This window comes from Amphiprion ocellaris, chromosome 3, assembly GCF_022539595.1.
Source record: "Amphiprion ocellaris isolate individual 3 ecotype Okinawa chromosome 3, ASM2253959v1, whole genome shotgun sequence".
Lineage (NCBI taxonomy): Eukaryota > Metazoa > Chordata > Actinopteri > Pomacentridae > Amphiprion > Amphiprion ocellaris.
In genome coordinates this window covers 2,739,319-2,764,909 of record NC_072768.1, presented here as the reverse complement: position 1 = coordinate 2,764,909, position 25,591 = coordinate 2,739,319, and the positions used below count along the sequence as shown (strand labels likewise).

The 25,591-nt window shown below is 40.2% G+C and overlaps 1 protein-coding gene across 6 annotated transcripts in view; it reads left to right on the top strand.

Annotated features, from left to right (window-relative positions):
• The window catches only part of srgap1a (SLIT-ROBO Rho GTPase activating protein 1a), a 97,085-nt gene that overhangs the window by 28,831 nt on the left and 42,663 nt on the right, over positions 1–25,591 (top strand). For all 6 annotated transcript variants that reach the window (XM_023281323.3, XM_023281325.3, XM_023281322.3 and 3 more), the window contains exons 2-5: positions 4,655–4,850; positions 11,354–11,516; positions 19,946–20,008; positions 24,470–24,649. In XM_023281323.3, the coding sequence (XP_023137091.2) occupies positions 4,655–4,850; positions 11,354–11,516; positions 19,946–20,008; positions 24,470–24,649 (602 nt within the window). The remainder of the gene's footprint in view (positions 1–4,654; positions 4,851–11,353; positions 11,517–19,945; positions 20,009–24,469; positions 24,650–25,591) is intronic.

The following is a 25,591-nucleotide window of genomic DNA, read 5'->3' as shown; positions in this document are numbered from 1 at the left end:
ACAGTTGTGTTTCTTAATTCTGCCTCTTAACTCTTAAGTCTCTCCTAAGTGATCACTTCTGTACATGTGACTTGGTCAGAAGCGTAAATTAATGCCCTTATCACATATATCTTTGACTGTGCGAGGGGATTGCACTGAAATAATGCTCTTCTTGTTCCCTTGCATGTCAGATTGTATAGTATTATTATTGGCTTTCTTCTGTTTCTTGCATCCCACAAGGATTCGGCTTAACAAGTTAACACTGGTGATCATGTGCTTGTCTGCAAACACATTGAGATTCAGGACGTGTTGTCTCCTGTGCACCTGTTATATTACCTGTAATATCCTTCTTTGTGTCGGTTTGCTCATATTTGTGTGATTTTAAATGTTATTCTGTTTGGTTTCTGAACTTTTAACCTCTGGTATGCTTTGATCACAGCTCATAAATGCTCCCAATATGAACAGTGACTATAATAAATGTAATGATAACATCACTGCATCATGATTGCAGACAAACAAATAAAGTACACAACGTGTGTTGTATGAATAACTACACTGAAATGAAAAATCAGCAAACATTGTAGTTGACAAAATATTTTCCTCTTAGTGTGTGGGTGGGCAACATGTGGAGAGCAGTTTAGTAAAACAGTGATTTTGTATTGAAAAACCCATGTGGAAAGAATGCAAAAGCTGAAAAGATGAGCTGTCACAGATTTATCTGTCATAACCCTTGTGCAACTTCATAGCAGATTTTTTTGTTTAGGTTTGCAGAGTGCGTCCCAGTTTTAGGCAGCACCAGACCTGTAATTTCCTCTGACAGGTGGTTGCCTTTTAGCATTAATTTCCCGATACGTCAGCTTGGTGCTACAGCTCCTGTGGCCAATGCTTGACTTGGAAAATGAATGATTTAATGAGTTTCCTTGTGCAGTCATGAGTGTAATTGTGTTAAATGATCCAGTACACTCCTTTGTGTCAGTGCCATGCTAGCTTTGTTTTAATCCCCACATCCTCTGGAGATGGAAGCAAAAGTCTGTTTGACTTTAATGCGGCCGCATTTAAAACTAACCCTCCTTTGTTCAGTGTTCATTGGTGGTCTCTCAGGTTTGTCAATGCCCTGATGTTCTTTATATGGAAGTCTGGGGCTCCTTGATTGCAGCCGAGCCTCCACTTTGCTGTTGAAATCCCACTGTTCACGTTAATGATGTTTGCGGTTCAGCGTGGTCGAGAATTTAACTGCTTTGATAAGCATTCATTCAAATTATATTGCTGTGTTCCATTTGTCTCTGAGTGGTTTATTTCATTATGGATGCCAGAAGGAAGTAGCTGCTATATGAGAATGCAAAAAAATAATCAACAGTTTCTAATGGACTCGATGTAAATTTTTAATTTATCAGGACTGCGAGAGCCTTTTAATGCTGATGAATGGAACAGAACCTTGGTAATTTGATTACTGCATTTAGGACACGTGCCCACATGTGCACACAACACACACACACACACACACACACACACACACACACACACACACACACACACACACACACATGCACTAAAGCAGCTCTCAGCCCTCTTTGACTGGAAGCTTTCTAATTGAGTCAGCAGCTGATTGGTCATTAAGTAGCTTGATTGACTGAACTATTGATGGTCTCCTGTAAAGGCTCTTAGGGATCTTTTTGTTGTTTTGTTTTGGGGTTTTTTTGTGCAATGGCATTTGTTGCTGTCCAACTGTCCACTTCATGTCCACATTAATGAGTGCATTCATTAAGTAGCTGGTTGGGCATATTTACACTTTCTGAGAAGCACATGTTCCACTGTTAGCTCTGCTTTAGTTTAATCTCTGGTTTAAATTATGTTGAAAACAAAAGTCAAGGTTTTCGTGGAAATAAACAGAATTTTTCCCTAATTTTTAGAGCTCATTAGGTGGTCAGAGGGAGGGCTATTATCATAAACAGAGAGGTAGACCATTACAAAACTAGTTTCTAAAGTTGCACTAACTACCTTTCATTATAATCACAGAAACTGCTGCACAAGCAGGTTTTACTCAGCAAGTTGGAAGTGGAGACTGGCAACAAATCCGCATGTGAGGAAGTGAGGAATGTAGATTTTACAGTCATTTACAAAAATGGCTAAATTACTTTATGTGACGAAGTTTAAGCCTTTTGGCAGGAAGTGACCGTTTCTACACCATGACCTACATTTAAAACTGGCCAGATCTGTCATTAGTGGTGTTGACATATTTTAACGCCACTTTTATGCTGAAAATCCAACAGATAACCTCGTCTGTGTTGGTGTCAGCAGTACTAGTGGTGTTTGGCTTCACAACTAAATCACGGATATCAATAAAGGCTCTTAAAGTATAAACAGTTGTATCTGTAGTGGACGATGATGGGAAACAACATATAGAGAAAGAGAATGAAAGATGACATTTCTGTGAGTTTCATCCAGCTGTTTATACACAGGCAAACGGAAACAATTCCAAGGGTTATGCAAAATGATCACTGGCAACTCAAAGCATTGCAGTCAAGTGATTATGCAACACCTCTGACTGGTCTATATGGAATGATATTCATATTATAATGCAACTGGAAGCACCGATAATAATCTTAACAGTTTTTTGTTTCATAAAGTTGTAGTTTTAAGGTGATGGAAATTTTAAAAGGTATGAAAGATTGGTATATTTCCTTACATATAGTGTTAATATACTTTCCTGAAGCCTTGTTTGGTGTGTGACAGTAAAGCCATAAATGCTGGATATGTTGTAAAATATGTTTTTCTTTGGGCACCACCGTATTTGTAGTGCTTTGATCACCATTTCTATTTATTTATAAAGAAAGCAACCAAAAAGAAATTAAGCACACTAGAGAGCTGATCAACTAGAGATCCAGACATCAAGGATTAGATTGATCAGACAGATTTATAATTAATGGATACTAGACACTATAGCACAGTGTAAAGTGTTTTTCTGATGTTGATTGGCCTGCTTTGAGCATCACAAGCAATCTTTGTTCCTTTATTTTTCAGTAACCGGCAATGGGGGTTTCACCAAATCTTATATTTCATTTATTGGCAGCTCCTTCTTGTTCATTTTCTATAATGATCAAGTAATATGATGACACAGTCACAATATCCTCAGATCCCAGGATGACGGTGCCACTCAGCTTCACAAAATCAACTTCTAAACATATTTTATGGCCTTCAGAGTCTGCACATTGAGCTGACCCGCATCAGACCTGGAGGCATTGTTTCTTGGATGATAGTCAGACATCCTACTAAACACATTTCACTTTCAGCTGGTTTTCAGCGGGTTGCCCTCTGTAAAGAGTTTGATCTTTATGTATCAGAGCATTAAACTTTGCCCTGAAACAAACATCTTTGCTCTGTTCAGCTCATCGCGTTGCCGCTTCTTTCCATAGTCAGTCAAAGTGCCAAGAAACAGCCAGTAAGACCTCACAAGTCGTCATCTTTCTAACAGCACCTGGTGCAGTGAGCTGTGCAAACGCTCTGTGAAGGCATGTTGCAGCCTCAGTGTTTTCTAACTTTAAAATGAGGCATCGCTCTGTACCACCTCCACCGGTGTCCGCGTGGCTCTAAATCACCTCATTAATCTGTTTCCTCTGCTGAAGATGTCTGGCCCAGGCCTCCGTCCATTAGGAGAAATCCATTATACATGGCACCGGCGAGATGGAACACACCGAGGAAACATTTTGTGCGTGTTCACAGGAGCGTGTGCGTCTCAGATCCCAGTTGTCCTGTTGAGGATGTAAATTTAAATGAGGGGCACTCTGACGGGCATGATTCCTCAGAAAAGACCTCGGAGGGTAATTTACCTGCACATACAACTAGTTTAAGTGAGGCCTGCTGTCCCCCCTTTGCTTTCTTAGGTGGATTGGGTTTTCAGTCACGGCCACTGATGTGTGTGTGTGTGTGAGTGTGTGTGTGTGTGTGTGTGTGTGTGTGTGTGTGTGTGTGTGTGTGTGTGTGTGTGTGTGTGTGTGTGTGTGTGTGTGTGTGTGTGTGTGTGTGTGTGTGTGTGTGTGTGTGTGTGTGTGTGTGTGTGCGCGTGCTCGCTGGTCTGTGCTGTAACTCTGAGTGTGATGGGAATCAGGTTCCATTCATCCTGGAGTTATATTCAACCTTAATAAAACACCTGAGACCGCTGTTGCCAACCTCGTATCTCTACAAGCATTCAGAGGAGCCATAACTAAGGGATAATAAGCTGCACTGGGCTGTTCAGTTATACTCCTGTGCTCGACTACTGTACTGTAATTGCTGGCTTTGGTGACTGTTCTTTTTTTCTCTCATCAGTAGATTTCAGATGTATAATGTTGTCGTGCTGATTTGTAAAGCTGGGTTACACACCTTAATAGGTAATCATTTTTAAAGATTTTAAGAGCTGACAGTGTGTAATCTTTTCAAATTTCAGAGCTGTGATCGTGTTGTAAAGATGGCTTTTGCAGATACAACTAGAAAACAGTCCAATTTAATCATTTGTAGATAGTTGGTGTCAATGACTGGACTATTGTCTGGCTCTGGTATCTTCATACTGTACCTGCTCTCTCACAGATGATTTTCTTGTGTTTCTGCAGCTCTCAACATTCCACTTATGATCTTGTTTGTCACCCTGCTGCTTTCAGCTATATCCTAATCTATTTGTTTTCCTCCTGTGTCTGTTCAGAGATCAGAGCCCAGTTGGTGGAGCAGCAGAAATGTCTGGACCAGCAGACAGAAATGCGGGTCCAGCTGCTGCAGGACCTGCAGGATTTCTTCAGGAAGAAGGCAGAGATTGAAATGGAATACTCCCGAAACCTGGAGAAACTGGCCGAGCGCTTCATGGCAAAGACTCGCAGCACCAAGGATCACCAGCAGTACAAGTGAGGAGACGCTGCTTCAATATTTGTCTGTCCTCAGTGTGTTTCTGATGCTATATGGGCCTGAAAAATTGTCTTCTGGTCTAATTTATTGTTAAAAAAAGTTTCATTTTAGGAGTCAGATGGAACTTACACTGGATTTGCTGACTTTCTAAAGAAGTTTAAAGGGATTACTGTGCCGATGAGTTATAGAAGTTGTCTTTTCATGTCCAAAGACAGTCAGTCAAGCAGAGAAAATCAGCTTAGTGGTGTTTGCAAATAGTTTGTCATCTGAGATTCTAGGACCAGATTTCATTTTCATTCATTTATACAAAACTATTCCATGGCATTATTATCATTTTCTTTACAATTGAGAGCTTTCTCATGAACAGCAGTGTTTGATTTAACTGTAGAATGTTTCTTTGTTTCATAAGCATGCAGTGTTTACGTTAAAGCTGGTGGTTTTTTTAGCCTAACATGTCACAGTAGTCAGGAAGACGTGTAAATAATCCATCTTGACTTTATGTGTGCCACAGTACAGTACAATAGAGTTCTTCTTGGGAGAGTTGAGGGTGTCTCTGACTTGGTCACATAAACTATGTAGTATACGGTCCATTTAAGCCTATGTATGTTGAATATCATAAGTTATTCAGTGGCTATGGCTCACGCTTGAGTATTATTTTGATACTGGTGTCGATGCCAACTTACAGTCTATAACTGGCAGCGGTTTGATGTAGAAATATCTGATTAAGAAAAAGGATAAATGAGAATTTGACCAACGTTTAAAACCCAAATTTGGATTGATGACAGTTCTTGATACTTAATAATTTGGTGATATTTCAGTCAGCACTTAAGGAGTATTTAGGTTGAGTTTCCACCCACACAAAACAGTCACTGTAGTTATGCTGTTATGAAAAAGTACAAAGAAAAAACGCAAGAAAAAACTAAACCTCGACTTACATTTGGTCTTTTTTCATACAAATAGAGTAAACCTGACTGGGGCGGTACATATGAAAAGAAGATTTAATGAAATGAGATTCTTTATCAAACAGTTTCCTCTTTTTGTCTCTCCGTTCTCCCTATGTCTTCCTCCCTCATTTCTTCCTCTGTATTCACCGTACATCACAGACTCGCAGCCTTTTTATAGATCTTGACACAGTTAAGCGTGCTGTAGTTTTTGGCCTTATTACACCGTAGGAGTCTGCTCATGGAAAAAGCAGGCATTAGCATATTGTTTGAACTTGTGGTGGGAAAGAAATTAAAACGTATGTTTGTCCTCGCCGTCTGCAAATAGCCCCTGCTCTCCGTCTGAAGCTGCGATGGCTCTAGCAGCTGTGTGCCCATGTGTGCGACTGGCGAGGAGACTCTGGTATGGCGCTCTGTGGTTTTCATTGTGTGATGTACAGTCTGGTCACTTCATTCACAGGGTAAACATTTGGCAAGTGCCTAGGAGCGTATTTCCTAAGTAAATACAAGACGTCTGAATAACATTAAAACCCTCCTGTAGGTTTTAAATCCTGCGACCCATATTTTTTTTATTTGCATAAACACGCATAGTAAGGCTTCAGTATTCTCGGTTGTTTTTGTTGGAGGAAATGTGTTTGAGGGGTGTGAAAAAGTGCGTTTTCATTCTGTCTGTTGCCTCAAGCCAGTTTTCACATGACAAGTCTTCTTGGCAAAGCAGCCAAAATGCTAAAGTAGCGTTAAAATGAACAGCTAGATATGGTAATTAGTCAAGACAAGCTGCATTCAGAAGGGGGATGCTGCTGTGTCTGGCAGGAAAGCTGCATTTTTGAGTCTGGTTCGTGTAACTGATGTTGAACCGAGCTGACAAGATGCCATTCTTTCAACTTCAAACCACTTCAGCATGCAGCATTTGTGACATATTTAGTTTGTTTGGACAATTTTCAGAGTATGCCTCCTCTCGCGGGTTTTTGTTTTAGCTGCCACCGAGTAACAAGGCGAAACACAGGTGGAAGTTGATGATATCCTCGCCAGTGAGGCTACAAAGGCGTGATCCCACACTGTCCTCCCACCAGTCTGCGAAAGCTGCCTTTTGTGTTTGTTGATGTGCATGACAGGACTTAACCGAGGTGTCTGCTGCTGGAAATATGTTCCCGTAAAAGATTTCAAGCTGCCTCTCTTTCACGCCACTTGGAGCTGGGAAAAAGTTTTGTCACAGCAGGGAGTTGAGTCCATAATCTACCTCAGGAGTGAGATGAAGTTTGTCAGAAAACACAGACTCTGTACCACCTGTGGGAGCAAAGCTGTGGCTGGCTGCTGGAGAGGAATGCATCTTGCTCCAGGGGTGCCCTGTGTTGAGCTGTGGAGTCTAACAACCATGTTGGCAAGACAGCAGTGGAAGATGGATGATGCCCACTCTACAGCAAAGATGTTTTTTTAGAGCTAAAAATAACCCACCACGAAATAAATGTTATTTTAATAAGAAGAATGATAGTGCTTGTTTCTGAAGGTGACTGAGGATCCGTCAGGTTTTTATGAGTCTCAGATTTATTGTTGGCTCCTGCACAGGAACATGCGATAGTTCATGATGACATAAAAGGTAATAAATTCAACAGGTTAATCTAATTTCTTACTGGTATTATCGCCTATGAGCTGTCTAAACACATTAGTGTCTTTGCTATGTCACTGCTGTCTGTTCTGCTTGCAGGTTTGTTTTATGCACTAAGAATCATGTTCTCCACTTGCCTGCAAAAACTAGTGCAAACTGCAGCTGCTCTGTGATAGCACCGTCCTGAAAATAACATGTATTAGCCTATATTTTTACCGGTATGGCTGGTTTAATATTGTTACTACAATGCAAACAACACAATAAATCATTTAAATTGTATATTGTTCTTTTGCTACACAGTTAAATATGAAAACTTTGTGCTTTCCTGTGGGTAAGTTTTGTTCTCGCTCCTCATTACCACCACGGTTAAATGCACTGCACAGTAATGGAAACCCTGTAAAGACACCCAGTTAAACTTGATAATTAGCTGTTAGAAAATCAAGTTAAAACTCTACTGAACACATGCTGTCCTAGCTGACATATTATGTAGGGCAAAGCAGCAACGTAATAAATCTAAAAACATTGAGAGCTTCCAGGATGTCGGGCAATAAAGCTGCAGGAACACGGACAGCGGCGACTTCTGGCTACAGCAGATGCATTAGTGGCTTTAGACAATAAATAGCCATTAATGTCTGAGGAAAAGGTTCAATACCGCTCCTGTTCTCCCCTTTTCTTCTTGTAAGAAAGCAAAACAACAGGCCAGCATCGTGGCTCCAACAGCAGCAGTCTGTGGCAGAGCCATTCAGTTGTGTTTCAGTGACTGTTTGCAGAACGCACACACAAACGAGCAAGTATCGACAAACATTCTCCTCTTCCTTAAGCACACACACATGCAAACAACCAGATACTGTATTATGCAAAGTATGTTCAGGGAGGGACACAGAGATGGCGAGCAGAGGACTCATTGAATTATTTATATCGCCAAAGTCACAGCTGGAATTGTCTTAAATAGGCGGCTTTTATCTGGAATTAAGCTTCTGGTTAAAGGACTTCTTCAGTTAGTCTGTGAGGATGAAAAGAAGGTGTAGAACATGCCGAGGCTTCACAATGTCACACATTACTACCTGCAGTGCGTTCAGTTTGTGTGGCATTTGATTAAAACTCATTTTGTTGGGACTTATTCGCAGAAGCAGTCGTGCGTGGACTCGAGAAAATTGTGCATTTCCTTTGCTTGTTAATTAAACTTGGACACCCTGTTGCTTCCTTTAAAATTAAAACTTCTGCGTGATAAGTTAGCCGTAACTTGGACAGCGGCGGTATTACAGCATACCAGGGCAAAGTCCGTCAACGAGCGGCAACAATAAAGGCGTTACTACGGTGTATTAATGAAAGATTTTATCAGTCGGCCACTAGAGGACTTTGCTATTTTGCCTCTGCTGCTGATAAGAGCTCCTGTTTCAATACCCTGCATACTGAAGTGGTAATTATCTTTCATTGTCAACATCCTCCTACTGTATGAGGGTGCAACTATGTTAATATTGACCCAGTTACTCTTGGATTTAGGTAGAGTGAATGGACAGAAAACACACTAACAGGAGACTTTAAGTTGCTAACGAGTTTCTAACTACCTGTCTTTCCTGGACGTTAACTTCCTGTTTCGTACCTGTGTTTGAGCCTCTTTGGGGGCCCGTCTGTCTGTCGGTGAGTCTGTCTGACCCAGTTCCTGCCCCGGCTGAGGGGGAAATGATGACATTGAGAGATTTTCCTGCCATTATGTGGGGTAAGCAACTCCCAGAGGGTATTATGTCGTCACAGCCTGTGTGGGTCTCCCGCTTGTTTTCTTAGTCTGTCCTCTTTTTTTTTTTTTCCTTTTTTTACTGCACTTCTCTGGTCTGATTTAGTAGGTCAACCCATTGACAAACAAACTTAAGTACTTAAAGAACTGTTTGTGTATTCGTGGAAGCCAGGATTTCTCTGAACCTATAAATTTGCAAACTTTGCTTTTTATTTTTCTTAAAATGGATTCTGGGTCATTGCTTGACTTCATGTGAATGAGTGGAGCTACTTTTATTGTCAGTCTATTGTGTGACACTGAATTTTGTGAGCTGTGTGCAAGTACTGTATCTGGTGTTGAATTAAGTTGAAATTTTCTTCTTGTTGCACTGCTTTAAACAATAAGGTGTTCTGAAGCAAAAGAGGAGAATCTGTCTGTCAATTCAAGTGTTTACTGAATTATTCCTGGCTAATCCTGACAATGGGCTGCTTTTACTTGAGCTGTTTTGCATCCAGTCATATTAGCTTAATTTTTATGCACCACAAGGACAAAGTTGTCACATTTGGACAGAAATAAAGCCATACTGTTGCAATCTGGGAGGTTATTTTCTGCAGGTTTGTTGAGGCCCCACATCCAGCTTCATGTCAGTGACCACCTGAACATTATGCATCAGCACATGCAAAAGTGAGCATGAATTAATAAACACACATGTGCATGCACACACATTCTGTCTCCTCATGTCCAGATTGAGCACCATAGAATGGCAGTATTGCACTCCCCTGATCCATAATGCAGAAAGGATTTATGGTAATTGCTGTGTGCTCTGGGACTACCTCACTTATTTTCCCGTTTTCTGGGTCTTTTGTCCCCCTGTTGCCTGGACATGTGGCACCAGTGCATCACTCAGCTTTTAGCCAAATCAGGTTTCTTTCATTCATTGTTTTCCTTGAGTTTTTGAAAAGTGAATGCTCTCGGATGTTTTTCATGTCCGCGTGTGTGGCTCTGCCTCTATCAAATGTAGTTTGCTTCCTGTTTTTGCAGAATCTTGGGAAACATTTCAGCTGATTGGAATGTTTGTGTCAGTTATTCATTTGCTTAATTTTTTGCTCTTCCAGCAGATGTGCTGCTCGGACTGAAGGCTAGTTCAGGGCTGGGTCACTCGCCGAGTGCAGAGTTTCACCTGTTGTGTTGACAAGTGCTGCCTGTCTATGCAAACTAACTTTGTGCGGGGGGAAGCAGAGGCGAGTCTCCATATGGTTCCTGCAAGACTTGACCCAAGACCCGACCTTAAAACCTCTCCCAAGCACACACACGTGTGCACAGGCATACAAGCTCGTATTCTGTGCTGCTTTTTCACAGGCAGGAGGAATGTTACAGATTAACCCAGAGGAAGTCCGCCTGCAGGCCGGTGCTTACACAGGGCCCCAGCTCACTCTGGCCTGGACAATGTCCTACAGTTAGCTTGGAAGCAGCCGGCACACAGCACAGGAAACGGCTCCCAGGCTCCTCCGTTTTTTTTTTCTAAGTCTTTTCTATTCTTACACCCTTTGCTGCAACTTCTCTTCCTTTCCTTGTCTGTCTTCTGCTGTCACAGTTTGATCATAATTCTACTTTCCAATTTCACCGAAAATACATCCGCGGCTTCTCTAACTTCAGTGTCTGTGTATTTAAAGTCTGTGGCATAGCTTCTTCTGGTTGTAGAAAGCCCTCTTGGCTCAGAGCGTTGCACGAGTTCTGCCCCAGAAACGTCACTGATGCAAAGTATTTCTAACTTCCCTGTATAGTCCTAGTAATATATGGAGAACCTTTTAAGCCCAGAGCCAGTGGTATATGGGGCATTTAACACCAAGGGATGTCTATGACGCATCTCTCCTCTTGCTTTAGTAACAGGCACCGGTGCACTTGAGGTGTTTGTGAACATCCTGCTTGTCGAGGAGCTGTCACAATCTTCTGGTTAAAATGACAAATTGTCTGAAGCCTGACATGGAAACAGACACATGGGGAAATGCTGGAATATACTGACACGGACCATGAATACATATTTGAACATGTATTTGTAAGAAGGAACACTGTGGATCTACGGAGTGGGTTTATCACTGTGTAAAAAAATGTTTAGTTAAAGCCTCCTGAAGCACCACTGCTTCCATGTTTCCTCTTTCTAAATGCAGTAAATGAAGCAGTAGCTCGTTAATGTTCAATCCCCAACTGATCAGACTCCTGATGTCTGTCCAAATCCTTCAGGAAAGACCAGAATCTGCTGTCACCAGTCAACTGCTGGTACCTGCTGCTGAACCAGGTGAGGAGGGAGAGTAAGGACCATGCGACACTGAGTGACATCTACCTCAACAACGTCATCATGAGGTTCATGCAGATCAGCGAGGACTCAACACGGCTACTCAAGAAGGTGAGGGGAGGAAAGACATTATCCATTTCAGTGAAAGCAGTGGTAACACACATGCTCAGACCACATTTTGGACATGAAATCGAGTAGAATCTGTATTCTACACCTACAGGACTTCAATAATTCTGTTGATTTCTGCTATGAACCACAGTGGACAACATGTAACGTCAGAGTTTGTATTTTCCAGTCAAGTTTAGGTCAAGAATGTGAGAACTTTGTAGTTGGACAGGAAAAGACATGGCCTGTCCATGTAGATAGAATCACTCTGCTTCAGTCTGGGTAATTCCTTGTTTCACTCAAATTTTTGGGTCAAGATTTTTACTTGTCAAATGCTCATACAATATGGGAATTGAAATGGTGTAATTTGCATATCTCTGTGTTGTACATGCTGCAGTAACTGACTGGGGAGACTAGAAGCTTCTCTGTGCTAAGCTGCATCATAGTGTTTATCTAAGCATGTGAAAAATTTAGGAAAAATTTGCAACATACTGCATATGTTTTTGTAACTTCAGAGAGCAACCCAGGTTACCCCTCTTAAACTGTATTAGTCTCCAAATGCTCAACAGTCACATTGCGCTACCCACCACCACAAATAAACTCTTAACCTGTGGGAGACACTTAGATATGATAAAACTGCCAACATATTGCATTGCGGTATAGTGCTTTTGCTGTCAGAACATTGATGTTCCGAATTGAAGCGTTAAAAAATAATCATCCTGCACCATGACAGGTACATGATCAGCAGAGCAGCAACCAGGAGTCAGGAATGATAATAAAACAAATAGCTTATAATATAACCAAAGAGGAGTCACCTTTTTATTAACTTCAAGTCATGGTTAGGAAAAAACACATGTTAAATGTGCAAAACATTGACATACTGATTATGTCATGTTCTAAGAAATTATCAGTGTGCCTTTATAATGTATTATTCAACACGGTAAAATTTTGGGTGCACTTAATTGAAAAAGTTAGTTGCAACCGATGTAAAAAGTTGGTCTGGAGGCCTGTAAATAAATTAGCTGACGACAACATATCTGCAGAGGACGCCAGTGTTGGCTTTGCTCATCTCGGAACTTTAATATACCAATTAAAATACAGCACTCATTTCTCTCTGCTCTCATGTGAATTATGTTTATCACAAATTCACTTTTATTATTTAATGCACCACTTCCTCATCTCTTTTGGACTGCCACAACCTCCCCCGCTGAGTATAGTGAAAAGTTCCTTTTCACTATACTGATGTTTGACCTCTACTAGAAGAGGTCGGATGTAACTTTTTACTTTGATTCACCAAACATTTGAACTCACCGCTAACACAATCCAGATTTTTCATGGCGGTCACATTGGGCAGCGATGTCTCCAGTCCCTCATGTTATACCAGCAGTCTTTCCTTTTTAATTAACCCGTTTATCTGACATCAGTGTGTACTTACTTTCCTGATATGTAGGATATGTACAGTATATATTCAGCTTTGATGGTATGATGCTCTGTTGGGCTCCTGCGGTTTAGTTTTCTGAATTAGAGTAATGCAGTGGAACCTTGGCTACCACAGTTTCAGATCAGTATTCCTTCCGTCTCCCGTGGCTTCATGACCAAAACCAAGCCGCTGCCTGTTCCACCACAAAGATGACAACTCCCTAGCAGATTATGAGCTCCTATGCTGCAGGAGTCACATGAACTCACCACAGACCTAAATTACAAAGTGTCTTTTCTTCAGAAGGAGTGTCTTTGTGTCAGTTTTGAACTTTTTCTCTCCCTGTGTTCGCTCCTTTTTCTTGATCCACTTTGCAGCAAACCCCTCGATCTTCAAGAAGTTTAGGTTCGTTTCGAACGTGATAAACATCTCTAGATGGTTGTGATTTGCTCTTTAAATACTCACTCGAACCCCCAGCACACAAACAGGAAGCAGCAGCAGTCATTTCCTTTTGATAGTGTTTAAAGGCTCATGGTTCTACTAATGAGGCCAGATGTGAACCAGTCGTTTTTCAGAGGTTAGTCTCGTTGCCTCCCCTGACTCAACGTACTTTGATGATTGTAATGATAGACTACTTTCAGTGCTGGTTTACATTTTCAATACAACTCTGATGGCACTTTGCCAAATCCTCACAAACTCTTTGGTAGTGTAGCGGCACGCTTGTCCTGTCATTACTCCACCTGCATCACCGCTGCTGCAGTATGTGCAATATCTCACCACATTATGAAATTGTCGCCCCTTTAAAGTTTCTCGGTGGATCCAGGTGACATTGTTCAGACAAACAGCAGCCTGGTGGGAGGTCCCAGCTCATAGGAGACCTGAGACACAGCTCACCCTCTAATTAAAGCCTCCCTGAGCCTTTTGATCTCAGCAGAGCCTCAATAACGAGGCACAAACAACAGAGAAGTCCCCCATGTTACGTGGGCTCCCTCGCAGCTTCGAGGAGGCAGCTGCACTGTTGTCATCCGTCCTGCACATCAAAAGACCCGTGTTTTTATGTCCTTGTATGTTCAGGTTTCACGCTGTGAAGTGCAGCGACAGAGGAGGATCCCAGAGTAGCCCTGGTGTCTCTGTCAACATCCTCCGGTTGACCTGTTTGTCGTTTGGCTTGTGCGTTTATTTCTTCAGTGCAGCTTTGCGGTCACTTTATAAAGGCAGCCATAAATTCCTTTACAAACAACCCGTTTTTGTGTTTGAACACAAAAGTCAACTAGTGGACCTCTCTGTTTTTCTTTATGCTTGAACAGATCTGATCACATGTATTCAGTTTCCATTATTCATACAGCTGGCTCTTTGTTTTACTCTTTCTGCCCTGTTTTATTCATGAAAGTCACGTTCTGTGGCTGCAGCTAAGAGGTGGGTTTCCAAAGGCTTAAGGCAGTTTCGAAGTTTTCCAGCGGCGAAACATGTCACAGAAGGAAAGGTGCACATATAAATAATGAACTTTATTGTAGCTGAGTTCCATTTTTGCTTCAGTCTCAACGTCCTGCTACTCTCAATGTTATTAGCATCAACTGAGCTTTTCCAACTATGACAAGTCAAAAAGTTTGCTGTGAAAATGAACTATTTATAGTAGACATTTGATGTTTGCTCAAAGTGACACATAATGATACAGTGTGTCTAAAAGCAACAGTCCAGAACACTAATTAGCCAAATTAATAAGAGCGGGATAAGACAACCATCTGAACCTCAAGCAGTTTCTGGGTGTGTGGTGTTTGGCACATTTTCCCTCACTGTGAACACATTTTTTACTGCAATATAAAGTCTATGGAGATACCACAACCATGGCTAGAAGTGGACAGAACTCAAAAATGTTACTGTGCAGTATGATCAAGTTATAACGCCATAAGTCATATAAAATGGAAACATTAAAACTGAATTTCTTTAACAATTTATTTTGAAAAAATTGAAATTGCATGAAATTAGCATGCATGTATAACTACCTCCAGGCGTTACCAATACTAGAGAAATGTATATTTTATTACTTATACATATTTATTATATTCCCATGTTTGTGTCCAATCAGTTCTGTGTAAAAATAGTCAGCGGTTCAGCACAGTTCAGCTAAAAAAATCACAAAATATTTGTGACTTTAGTTTTGACCACAATTGAGTCACTAATGGCTTCACAGTTGCATCAAGGGGTGCAAAATTTTTATTTTTTGCAGAATCTGGCTAATACAGATGTTTTGTTTTTGGCAAATTTTTAAATGAGATATGTAAATAAAAGGATTTTGATGATATATTATGATTTTAAGTTTAGATATGATGATGGTTTGTGATGGAACAACACCTTCTAATACACTAATTTTTAAAAATATACATTACAAGTGGGAGAAACCGCTAAACTATACCTACCAACAGCTCTAACACTCACTAACAAACTTGTTTATTCAACTTTTACATGATCAGGATTGTGGAAAGAAGACAGTGGTTTTATGAGGAGTTTTGTGATGATAATTCTTGGCAGACAACAGCGACAGTTAACGTTTACGGTTAAGTTTAGTACCATTTATTGAAACCAAAATCTGTGCTCTCTGACTTTACATATGTTATATTTGGAGATAGAACTGTTGGCAAACAGTTTATGCTTCAACACATCTTTAAACCGCAAATCTTCATTTTTGTCTTTTGCATTTCTTCTGGTTGTCTGTGGACAAAACAAACAAACAAAGACAGAACGTTATGTAAATGAGGCAGCTTATGTTCCAGTCAATATGCTAAACCAGAGTAACGATGTCAAATCAGTTATTGTGATTCTAATGATTTTTAACTATTCCTTTTACATTTAAATGAAAGGATTACTCTGTCATTTGGTTAAAGTCTATGTTACAGTGACAAGACACTGATCTATACTGAACAACACACACACACACACACACACACACAGGCCCTGGGGGTATACAACTGCCATCACTACACCATGATTAATCTCAGTGGCAATATGAAACCCACCACTCCCTGAAGGCTGCCTTGGTTTCTCCTCTCTGGGGTTGTTCCATCTTTCTGATGTGGTTGGAATACAGATGGTATGAACTTAAAAGGGAAAACCCATTTGTAGGATCCTTTTAATGAATTAGCCAGAATTGAAAACCCCCCAACTGAAATTCCTTTAAAATTAAAGAGGATAAGTTGCGTAAATGAAATCAGCGACATCGGTTAGACAGCGCGGCCTTTGATAAGCGACTGTTAGCGCTTGTAATTTGAGGTATGTGTGAGTTACATTCAGCAACAGTTGGAAAGGTGAGATTATTCAAGATTTTAAAACGCTGTGAGGTGTAGGTTTTGTGGTGAAAAGCACTCTGCACATGTCTTGAATGCTACTGTCATCTTTGGCTTTACTTCCCACTCACCCACACACACACTCTGGCAGTTCATGAGATCCCTGAGAAGGCTTTTCATTGAGCTTTGGATCACTTCCCAGCCTTCTCAATGGGGACGAGCTGATGTGTGTTAGATCTGACAGATAGTCAAAGGTTCTGTCCACTGAGCTGATGCTTGCTAATGGATTTTCCCACATTCTTCGAGATGCCTGAGGTTACCTTTTTTCCAAGTCTGGTGTCTCTAGATTTCCGTTATCCAGGCTTACATGCTCTTTTTTTTTCTCCCCCGATTAAGTAAGAGCTCAAATCAGGAGACTGACAGCCCAGGTGGTAGTTAGGTAGGTGTTGCTGATTGGCCAGGTCACATAGCGTGACTCTCTAATTTCAGATGTCAGCCTGGCAGCCACTGACTGAGAGCGTAATCCTCTTTGCTGTCTGTTCACATGCTGGGACCATGTACAGCTTTACCTGTGAGCGACCTGTAAACAACAGGAGCGAGAGGTTGTGTATTTTTGTCTGTTGCATACTTACAGTCCTGTTATAGCTGGAAATTGATGTGATTCAGTGTGAGGATGAGCATCTTGCTGGGATTAATGAGGTGTTTGACTAGAGTAGAGCTTCTTAGCTACCTGTTGCCAACACTTGCAAGAAACCACAAGTGTATGAGGCAACAGAGTGTGACTCATCTGATCTCAAGTCAGGAAATTCCATACACTGTATCGTTGAGTTATGATTCAGAATTACACTATCGTTTAGTATACTATTGCCCTAACCACACAGCTGTAGCATGTGAGGAGCTAGTATAAAATGACTGAAGCACAACTAAAAGCATGTAATATAATAAAAATTAATTGAACTGGAGACAAGTTGATAGTGTTAGCTCATGCCAGGAGTTGCAACCATTATAAATCATATAAAAATATAACTGTACAGGATTATTCTGGCTCATGATGGGCCTGTGGGTGGTGACTATACACAAGGTGTTACCAGTACTTAAAAATAATTTGCAACTCGTCAAACTATAGATATCTTATTACTTACATTTTTAGTTTTCTTCCACACTTTTATAATAATAATAATAATAATAATACAAACTTTATTTACATAGCAGCCTTAAGAACAGTGTTCACAAAGTGCTTTGACAGTTAAAAATGCAACACAGAGACCATCAAACGAGATACAGGAGACAAGTCAGAGCAGTCAGTTAGAAATAAATAGTAAAAATGATAATAAATTTAATGAATAATTACCTAGATTTGCAATCATAACAAACAAAGGAACTAGGCAATTTTAAAAATTAAAGGATAAGATTGAGGGTTAAAGTTAGGAATTAAAAATCAAAAAGTCAGAGAATAAAAATTAGAGACAACATCACGCCAAGGAACCAGGCAGCTAAAAGTAAAAGTTTTCTTCTGTTTTCTCTGTCTAAGTACAGCCTGTAGTTCAACCCAGTTCAGCTTAAAAATCCCTGAATTTCTGTCATGTGACTGTTGCTCACAGCTAGTTCTCTAATGGCTCAGCACAGTTGCACAAGGACTGCAACATCTTTTGCTATTTGCAGAATCTTGCTCGACTTAACAGTTTATTTTTGGCAAATTTTAAACAAGACGTATAGGATAAATTGATCGTGAGGAAATAACACAAATTGTGAACTTAGACATTGTGAATTTTCCTACCGAGTGGCACGTAACAGATTTGTACTTCGCAGACTGTTGAGAAGTTTCTAAATGAGGATTTCCTTGTTTCCCTTTGTTTTAGTGCACAAAATATTCACATTTAAGGAATTTTATTTTTATAAAGCATCATGAACAACTGGTAATTTCTAAAGAAAAATAAATTCAATTTCAACAACATTCAGCTTCAGTTTATCATTTCCACATTACAACTTCCACATCAGAGTGTCTACAAAGGAACACATTTAGTCACAGCTACCTGGAACTGAATGATAAAGTATTTTACTTTATGATCAAAATGACAAGTCACATTAAAAAAGGGCAAAAAACAACAAAAACAAGACAAAATATTACAGAAATGAGACACAAAATGACAAGAATCTGAAACAAAATAACAAAAAAATGAGACAAACGACACAAAACAAGACAAAAAGATAAAAAATTAGACAAAAAAGACAAACAAGTGAGACAAAAAAAACACAAAATGAGAAAAAGGATACACAAAACAGAAAATGACAAAAATAAGACAAAAAACACAAGCGAGACAAAAAGGAATCACAAAACGACGCAAACGAGAAACAAAATCATGAGACAAACAACAAAAGTCAGACAAAAAACAAGAAGACAAAATATTACAAAAATGAGCCACAAAACGACAAAAGAACAATGAACAATCTAGTATTTTACTTTATGATCAAAACAACTTGTCATGGTCTAGAATTTTTTTTCAGATTTATAGATTTACAAATTGCAGTTAATGTCTTCTCTGTAATTTTTTACACTTTCCAAAGTCATCCTGCTGGCTGGATTGGACCCTCTGGAGGGCCGCTTTTGGCCCACAGGCCGCATGTTCAACACCGCTGCCTTATAGCATAGTTGGGCTACTACGAAGTTTGGCCGTTATGTTGGGGGGTTCACACAGACTCTTGCAGATTTGGGGATATGACAACAAATAACAAAATCGGGGCCCACTTCTAAAAACATCACTTTGCAGAGCTGCTATGGTTAAAAACTCCACAGAATACATTTAATACTGACTGACTTCAGTTGTAGATTAAACTTCAATTTATATTCCACCATCATGTCCATTTGAAAATAATCCTGCAGTGCTCTCCATTTCTTGATCAGAAGTCGATCACTACTTTATCCCACTGCGGTCGGTGACTTGATGCCCTCTCAGAGCCCTCATGCAGGCTTTTGCTGGGAGCGGCTCCCAGAATGAGATTTGTCTGAGAATAATTGGGTTACAGAAAACCCTGGCGTTGCAGGCCAAGACTGTAACATCATCCAGGTAGCAGTGCGTAGTATCGACTGCAGTGGAGAGATCAAAAATTCATTGTCATGACTCATAATCTCATAAACATGTGATACAGTATATGGGTCAGTGTGAAGGAAATATGGAAGCTCTACAGTTAAATGAATAGAAAAAGGCCCTCTAAATCCATCACACCATTGCTGTTAAACTGTATCCCACAACCGTGAGATGCATTAATGTGGGCGTGTGTGTGATAGTATTACTGAGTCAGCCTTGTGGCATGGCTGATTGAGTTAGCATATTTGGAAGAAATCTTTTACATTCAGTCGTGGGGGCCAGCTAATGTGTTGAGCATGTGGACAGAGAAACTTAAGCTGTGTTCGATGATTTAAGTGGAAAAGCTATCATGACATTGACACCACTTTCACACAGAAACCCCGTCCTTGACACAGAATGATAAATGCACCGTTTTCTGTTTTGAGTGTGTACTATTTGAAACAAGGTCGGCGTCTGGTCATTTATGTAAACCTAATATACAGTAAATTGTGGGCATTTGCTGAACAGCTCACTCACAGCAGATAATACTGACAAAGCAGTGCCACTGTGTTGGTTTTAAAGGAGCATTAGCTATTTGTGTGCTTTTTTGTGTGTCCTAATAGTGATTTTCTGCATTGATCTAATTGTTTTTTCTTTCCGTTTCTTTTTCAGAGCAAGGAAATAGCCTTTCAGCTCCAGGAAGACTTAATGAAAGTCCTAAATGAGCTATACACAGTAAGTAGCAGCGACTGCCTGTTTCCACTAATGCACTTAAGTACATTCATCTTTGCTGTGGTGGTTTATAGCGCTGCGCTAAATAATTTCTAAATATCAGTAACAGCTTGATATCTTTAACCCTGCAGCTCGGATCAGATATCTAAAGGATATTATGTTGAATATTCAAGTGAATACACACCACCAGAGTGACATTTCAGACAGCAGGACATTTTCTTTTACAGTACAAAAGCATAAAATAATCTCCTTTAACCTCATGAACCAGCTATTGAAAGCGGTTAAGTATCAGCTTTATGTTAGCTCGACTCATTAGAGTGCAAATTCTGTTTTTAATGGCTCTCATCAGCTGTGTTCTCTTGCTCTTAAAAACAAAGTCACGCAAAGCCACGCTGGGAGGTTGGAGCCAAATAGCGACTCGCTGTATAGATTCTCAGTAGATGGGTAGAATAGCATCTGAAAAGAGCGAGCCACTCTACATGCAACAGAGCTCCCCAGTCAGAATTAGGTACATTACGTGGTTTGTGCTTAAGACCACGAGCTTACCAGGAAACTCTGCATATATGTTTTGAGGAACCCAGAACGGCAAACATAGCTGTGGCTGCGGACCTTTATACTCAGAGGTTAAATCGTCTCAAAGCTTTAGCATTAACATTTCACCAGACCATCAAACATATGCAGCCTGATTTATAAAAAATGCCGTTTCATCTGCTATATTCAATGCATTTGGTGTAAGTTGCTGTGTGTGTGTGTGTGTGTGTGTGTGTGTGTGTGTGTGTGTGTGTGTGTGTGTGTGTGTGTGTGTGTGTGTGTGTGTGTGTGTGTGTGTGTGTGTGTGTGTGTGTGTGTGTGTGTGTGTGTGTGTGTGTGTGTGTGTGTGTGTGTGGCTCAGGCATCGTTGGTGCATCTACTTAAATCATGAATCAATAGCTAATTCCGCTGCCTTAACTACAGCCATCAGCCCTGCTGGCCTGCTACCTTCTTTTAATATCTTACATATGCTGCAGACTATTAGATGCAAGTAAATTCAGAGACAAATAAAATGAATGAAAGAAATCAAGGCTTGGTTTTTATTGCATAATGTGGAGCTCATGCACTAATAACATAGCATTTACACCACATGATTTCCGAGGGTGTCATGTAGTTCATGTTGTGCACAGACCCTTCGAGTCCTGTAGGTTGCTGCATGTAATCTTTGTACATCTGGCATGTTCTGACGCGTCCCGCAGATGTTCGATCAGATTGGGATCGGTGGAGTTTTAAGGTAGAATTAACGTCAGAGCTCTTGGTTGTGTTCCTCAAGCAGTTCTGGAGTAGTTTTTGCACCTTCCTGCTGCTGTTGTAGAGGCTTGTTGCTTTGTCGAACATGGTTCAGATGGATAGTATATGTCAACGTAACATTCACAACACCTAAAGTTTGCCAAAAAATGACATTGCATCATATTCATATGATCATTTTACCTGTTTGTGGTTTTAATGTGGTGGCTGATTGATATTTGCCGTGTTTTTATGGAAACATGTAAGCTTGATGGAGTTGACAGAGTAACAGTCAACGTTATTGTGTTAGTCTCCCCACTGGTTGTCATGGCAACCTGCAATGCACACTGATGGCAACACAAGGCGAGGTAGTTGTTGTGCCCTCCCGAGAGATGGAGGAAAAAGCACTTCAGTTTGCCTATAGAGTCTCCAGTTACACACTATAGAGGACTACACTGGTGACACTTCCTTGTGCTGCTCCAAACACAACAATGTGTTACTCCAAAGTCAATGTGTGTCACTCTCACCAGTGTCCACACTCTGGATTTGACCTGGTTTATCCCCAGTGGGAGGACACACATATTCTCTCTTTCACACACACACACACACACACACACACACACACACACACACACACACACACACACACACACACACACACACACACTGGACTGCTATTGCATCAGACAGCCACAGTCCCCATGTCGGCCTCCTCCAATGAAATAACAGGTCTGGTCCGTCTCTAAATATGTCCCTCTAAAAAGAGCAGCAAAGTAAACACAGCCGTGGCAGACTCCAGACCAGTAAGTGAGGAGTACAGGGCCCAAGGTCAGTCACCCATCTCTAAAATGGTTCCAGTTAGGCCAAACCCCACCAAAGGCGAAGAGCTCCAGACAAATCAGGCTTCGCTTTGTTGTTCCACACATACAGAAATAACTCCGTTTGGGGGAAGGATGTTTAGATTTTCAGATGGGTGCGTTTCTATTTGCACTGGAGTTGAGGTTTTGTGCAGACAAGTGTGTTTCATACACAGGTTGTGGAGCTGTAATTTGCTGGAGTTGGTTCATTCCAGGTTAAACCACTGGTGCTCTATATTGCTGCCGTCTCCTGGGCGTTTGAATGTATTTTCTGCCCTTGTGCTCACTTCAGTACATTTGGCCAACTGCCATGAACCGAGGCTCATTTAGCTTCACAGAGGACCGAATCCATGTTATAAAAAGCTTGAGAGAAAGTAACACACTGTAGTTAATCATTTTTTAACATATGTATTGCACAAAAAGGAAAATTGCTAAGCATGTCAAAGAAAGTCATCCTTATTTCTGATTATTTTAAGAAAGATTTTTAGACATTCTTCTGAGCAGGTTGCATGTTTCCCCTCATTTCCTTCCTTCTTCCCTGTTCTCCTCCTGTGTCCTTTTGTTTGTCCTCATCTCCTTTCATTTCCTCCCTTCTCTTATTTCCTTCTTTGTTCTCATCTCATTTCCTCTCCACCTCATCTCCACCTATTTTATTTCCCCTTCCTGTCTCCTCTCTTCCTCTAAAGTCTTGATTTTGCATCAGTGAGGATCCTCCTACTCATATCTCCACGTTAGTATGATACATTTAGCTCACTGTTTCCCCCACAGCCAGTGATTCATCAGTGCTGTTAATAAAACTTTCAGAATCTCCCAGCTCTCTTGAAGAAATCATTATTTGTATTTTGTGGTTTACCTGCTGTATACAATGGAGTCACTTCCTAATGGTTGAATGAAGTAGGATGAGTAACACATTAACTCTAAATGAGAATGATGACTCAAACTTTGAGGTAATGCATTTCTCATATACAATAGTTAGTGTTAAGGCACCAGGGCAGGGATGTCAAACATGCGGCTTGCGGGCCGAAACCGGCCAAGGGTCCAATCCGGCCCGAGGGACGACTTTGCAAAGTGTCAAAAATTACAAAGACATTAGCTGCAAATTGTAAATTTGTAAAACTATAAATGTAAAATAATTTCTAGACCATGACAAGTTGTTTTCATCCTAAAGTAAAATACGAGATTGTTCTTTGTTCTTTTGTTGTTTTGTGTCTCATTTTTGTAATATTTTGTCTTGTTTGTTGTTTTTTGTCTGACTTTTGTTGTTTGTCTCACGTTTTTATCATTTTGTTTCCTTTTTGTCTCGCTTGTGTTTTTTGTCTATTTTTTGTCATTTTGTTTCTTTTTTGTGTCATTTGCGTCCATTTTTTGTCGCTTTGTTGCTTTTTTGTCTAAGTTTTTTTGTCTGATTTTTTGCTCTGTTTCATGTCATTTGTCTCATTTTCGTCACATTGCATCTCATTTTTGTAATGTTTTGTGTTGTTTTTGTTGTTTTTTGTTAGAATGCACTTTTTTGCACAAAAACAAATGGAAACATTTGGAGTTGTGGTTATTTCTAGGTTATTATGCTGTGATTTTACTGGTCCGGCCCACTTGGGACAAACTGGGCTAAATGTGGCCCTTGAACTTAAATGAGTTTGACGCCCCTGCACTAGGGTGAACAGGTTCATCTTATTTTCAATTATAGCTCTAATAAAAAGAAATATATGTAAGAAGCATTTGCTGCATGTTTAACCAACATAAAGCACAACAATGCAGACATAAAAAATAAAATACATGCTAATAATATGATAAATCTGTTTTTTTGGACCCATTATGACATATTTCTTCTGAAAAAGGAACATAACAAATATCGTCAGTAAAATGACTTTGAAATGCTTTTTTGTTGTTCTTTGTAATGACCAGAACGAAAAACCCTAATCTACTTTAGAATATTTTTTTTTTGTTTTTAAATAATAGGCAGTGAAGGAAACTAGTTTTTTTAATATTTAGATTTCGCTGCTGGGATTTGTGGTCGTTGTGGTTAAATGAGTCCCACATGTAAAAAGCCAGAAGAGAGTCTGTGTTTGGTTTGAGAGAGGAACGTCCTGCTGTGAGATGAGTTGAATCGATGTGTGATGAATGAGTGGGTCAAAGGAGAGAAGCCTTAGTTGTGGGTTTTAAAAGGTCAGTCTCCACTATGAAGATGGATTATTCTGACCTCTGACCTGCAGAAACTGACCTGACACTGAACATTTTTTAACCAAGACGGCGCAGTTTCAGGATGTTGCCATTTTTTCTGGTCTTGACAGTAAAATCGTGACAAAGAGGCCGTAAAGATTCTTTTCTTTGATCAACATTTGTGTGTCTCCAGGTCATGAAAACCTACCACATGTACCACTCAGAGAGCATCAGCGCTGAGAGCAAGCTGAAGGAGGCCGAGAAGCAGGAGGAGAAGCAGATCGGAAGGGGCGATCCCGTCTTCAGCATCCGCATGGAGGACAAATACCAGCGGCGCAGCTCTGTGAAGAAGATAGAGAAGATGAAAGAGAAGGTAAAATGCCACAAGTCCACAATCATGAAATATTTTAATCCAATTTGTGATGAATATATTTAACCCTCTGAATCCCAAAACCTGCTGGAAGTTTCAAGGCCTCTTATTTTTCTAAAAAATCACAGAAATAAGACCATTTATCAGAGCCAGGAACTGTAAAAACAGGACAAATTGGCAGATTTTCAACCTTCCGACGGTCCTTGAATTAATCATGTGTGACTTGTGGTTTCATCTGGAAATAAGCAAATCTAAGCCTAAAATCAGAAGCTGTCAGAAAGTTGAAATTGTCCAACTGTCCTTGGACTACTTCTCGGGACTTGCTGTTCTGTTAGACAGATTAACTGAATCTAATCCTAAAATCATTGTATTTTATGAAAATAACATTATTCTACATGTCTGCTTTAATATTTTTGCAAATAAACTGTTTGCAGTAACCAGATTCCGTTCACTCAGCTGTGAACAACAATCACGTGATGAAAATTCTGGTACTTTTGTCGCTGAATTGGGCTGAACTGCAGGCTTTGTTTACATGGATTGGGAGCAAATATAGAAGACGTAAGAAGCCAAATATGTATGGTAAACTTTATTCATGCATTGGTTACACCTGTGAGCACTCGGAAAAACTTTTTTACTGGTTTGTGTCATTATAGCTTTTTATTTATTCTACAAAAAGCAAGGTTTTTGAGTTCTCTCTGCCTCTAAACGTAGTTTTGCTGTTTCCATAGAGGTGCAGGCCTCTATATTGCTGTGAAAAATGAGAAAATTGTCCACAAACTTCTTGAGGTTCAGATGGTTAAACTAAAAGAAATCATCACAATATTCACTTTTCAGTTAGGCATTGTGCATCTTAAGTCTCAAGAATATAAAACTTTTGTTCAGGATTTTAAACGTTTGATGTTAGATGCAATTGCAGGAAACTTACATTTGGTGTACAGCACAGTT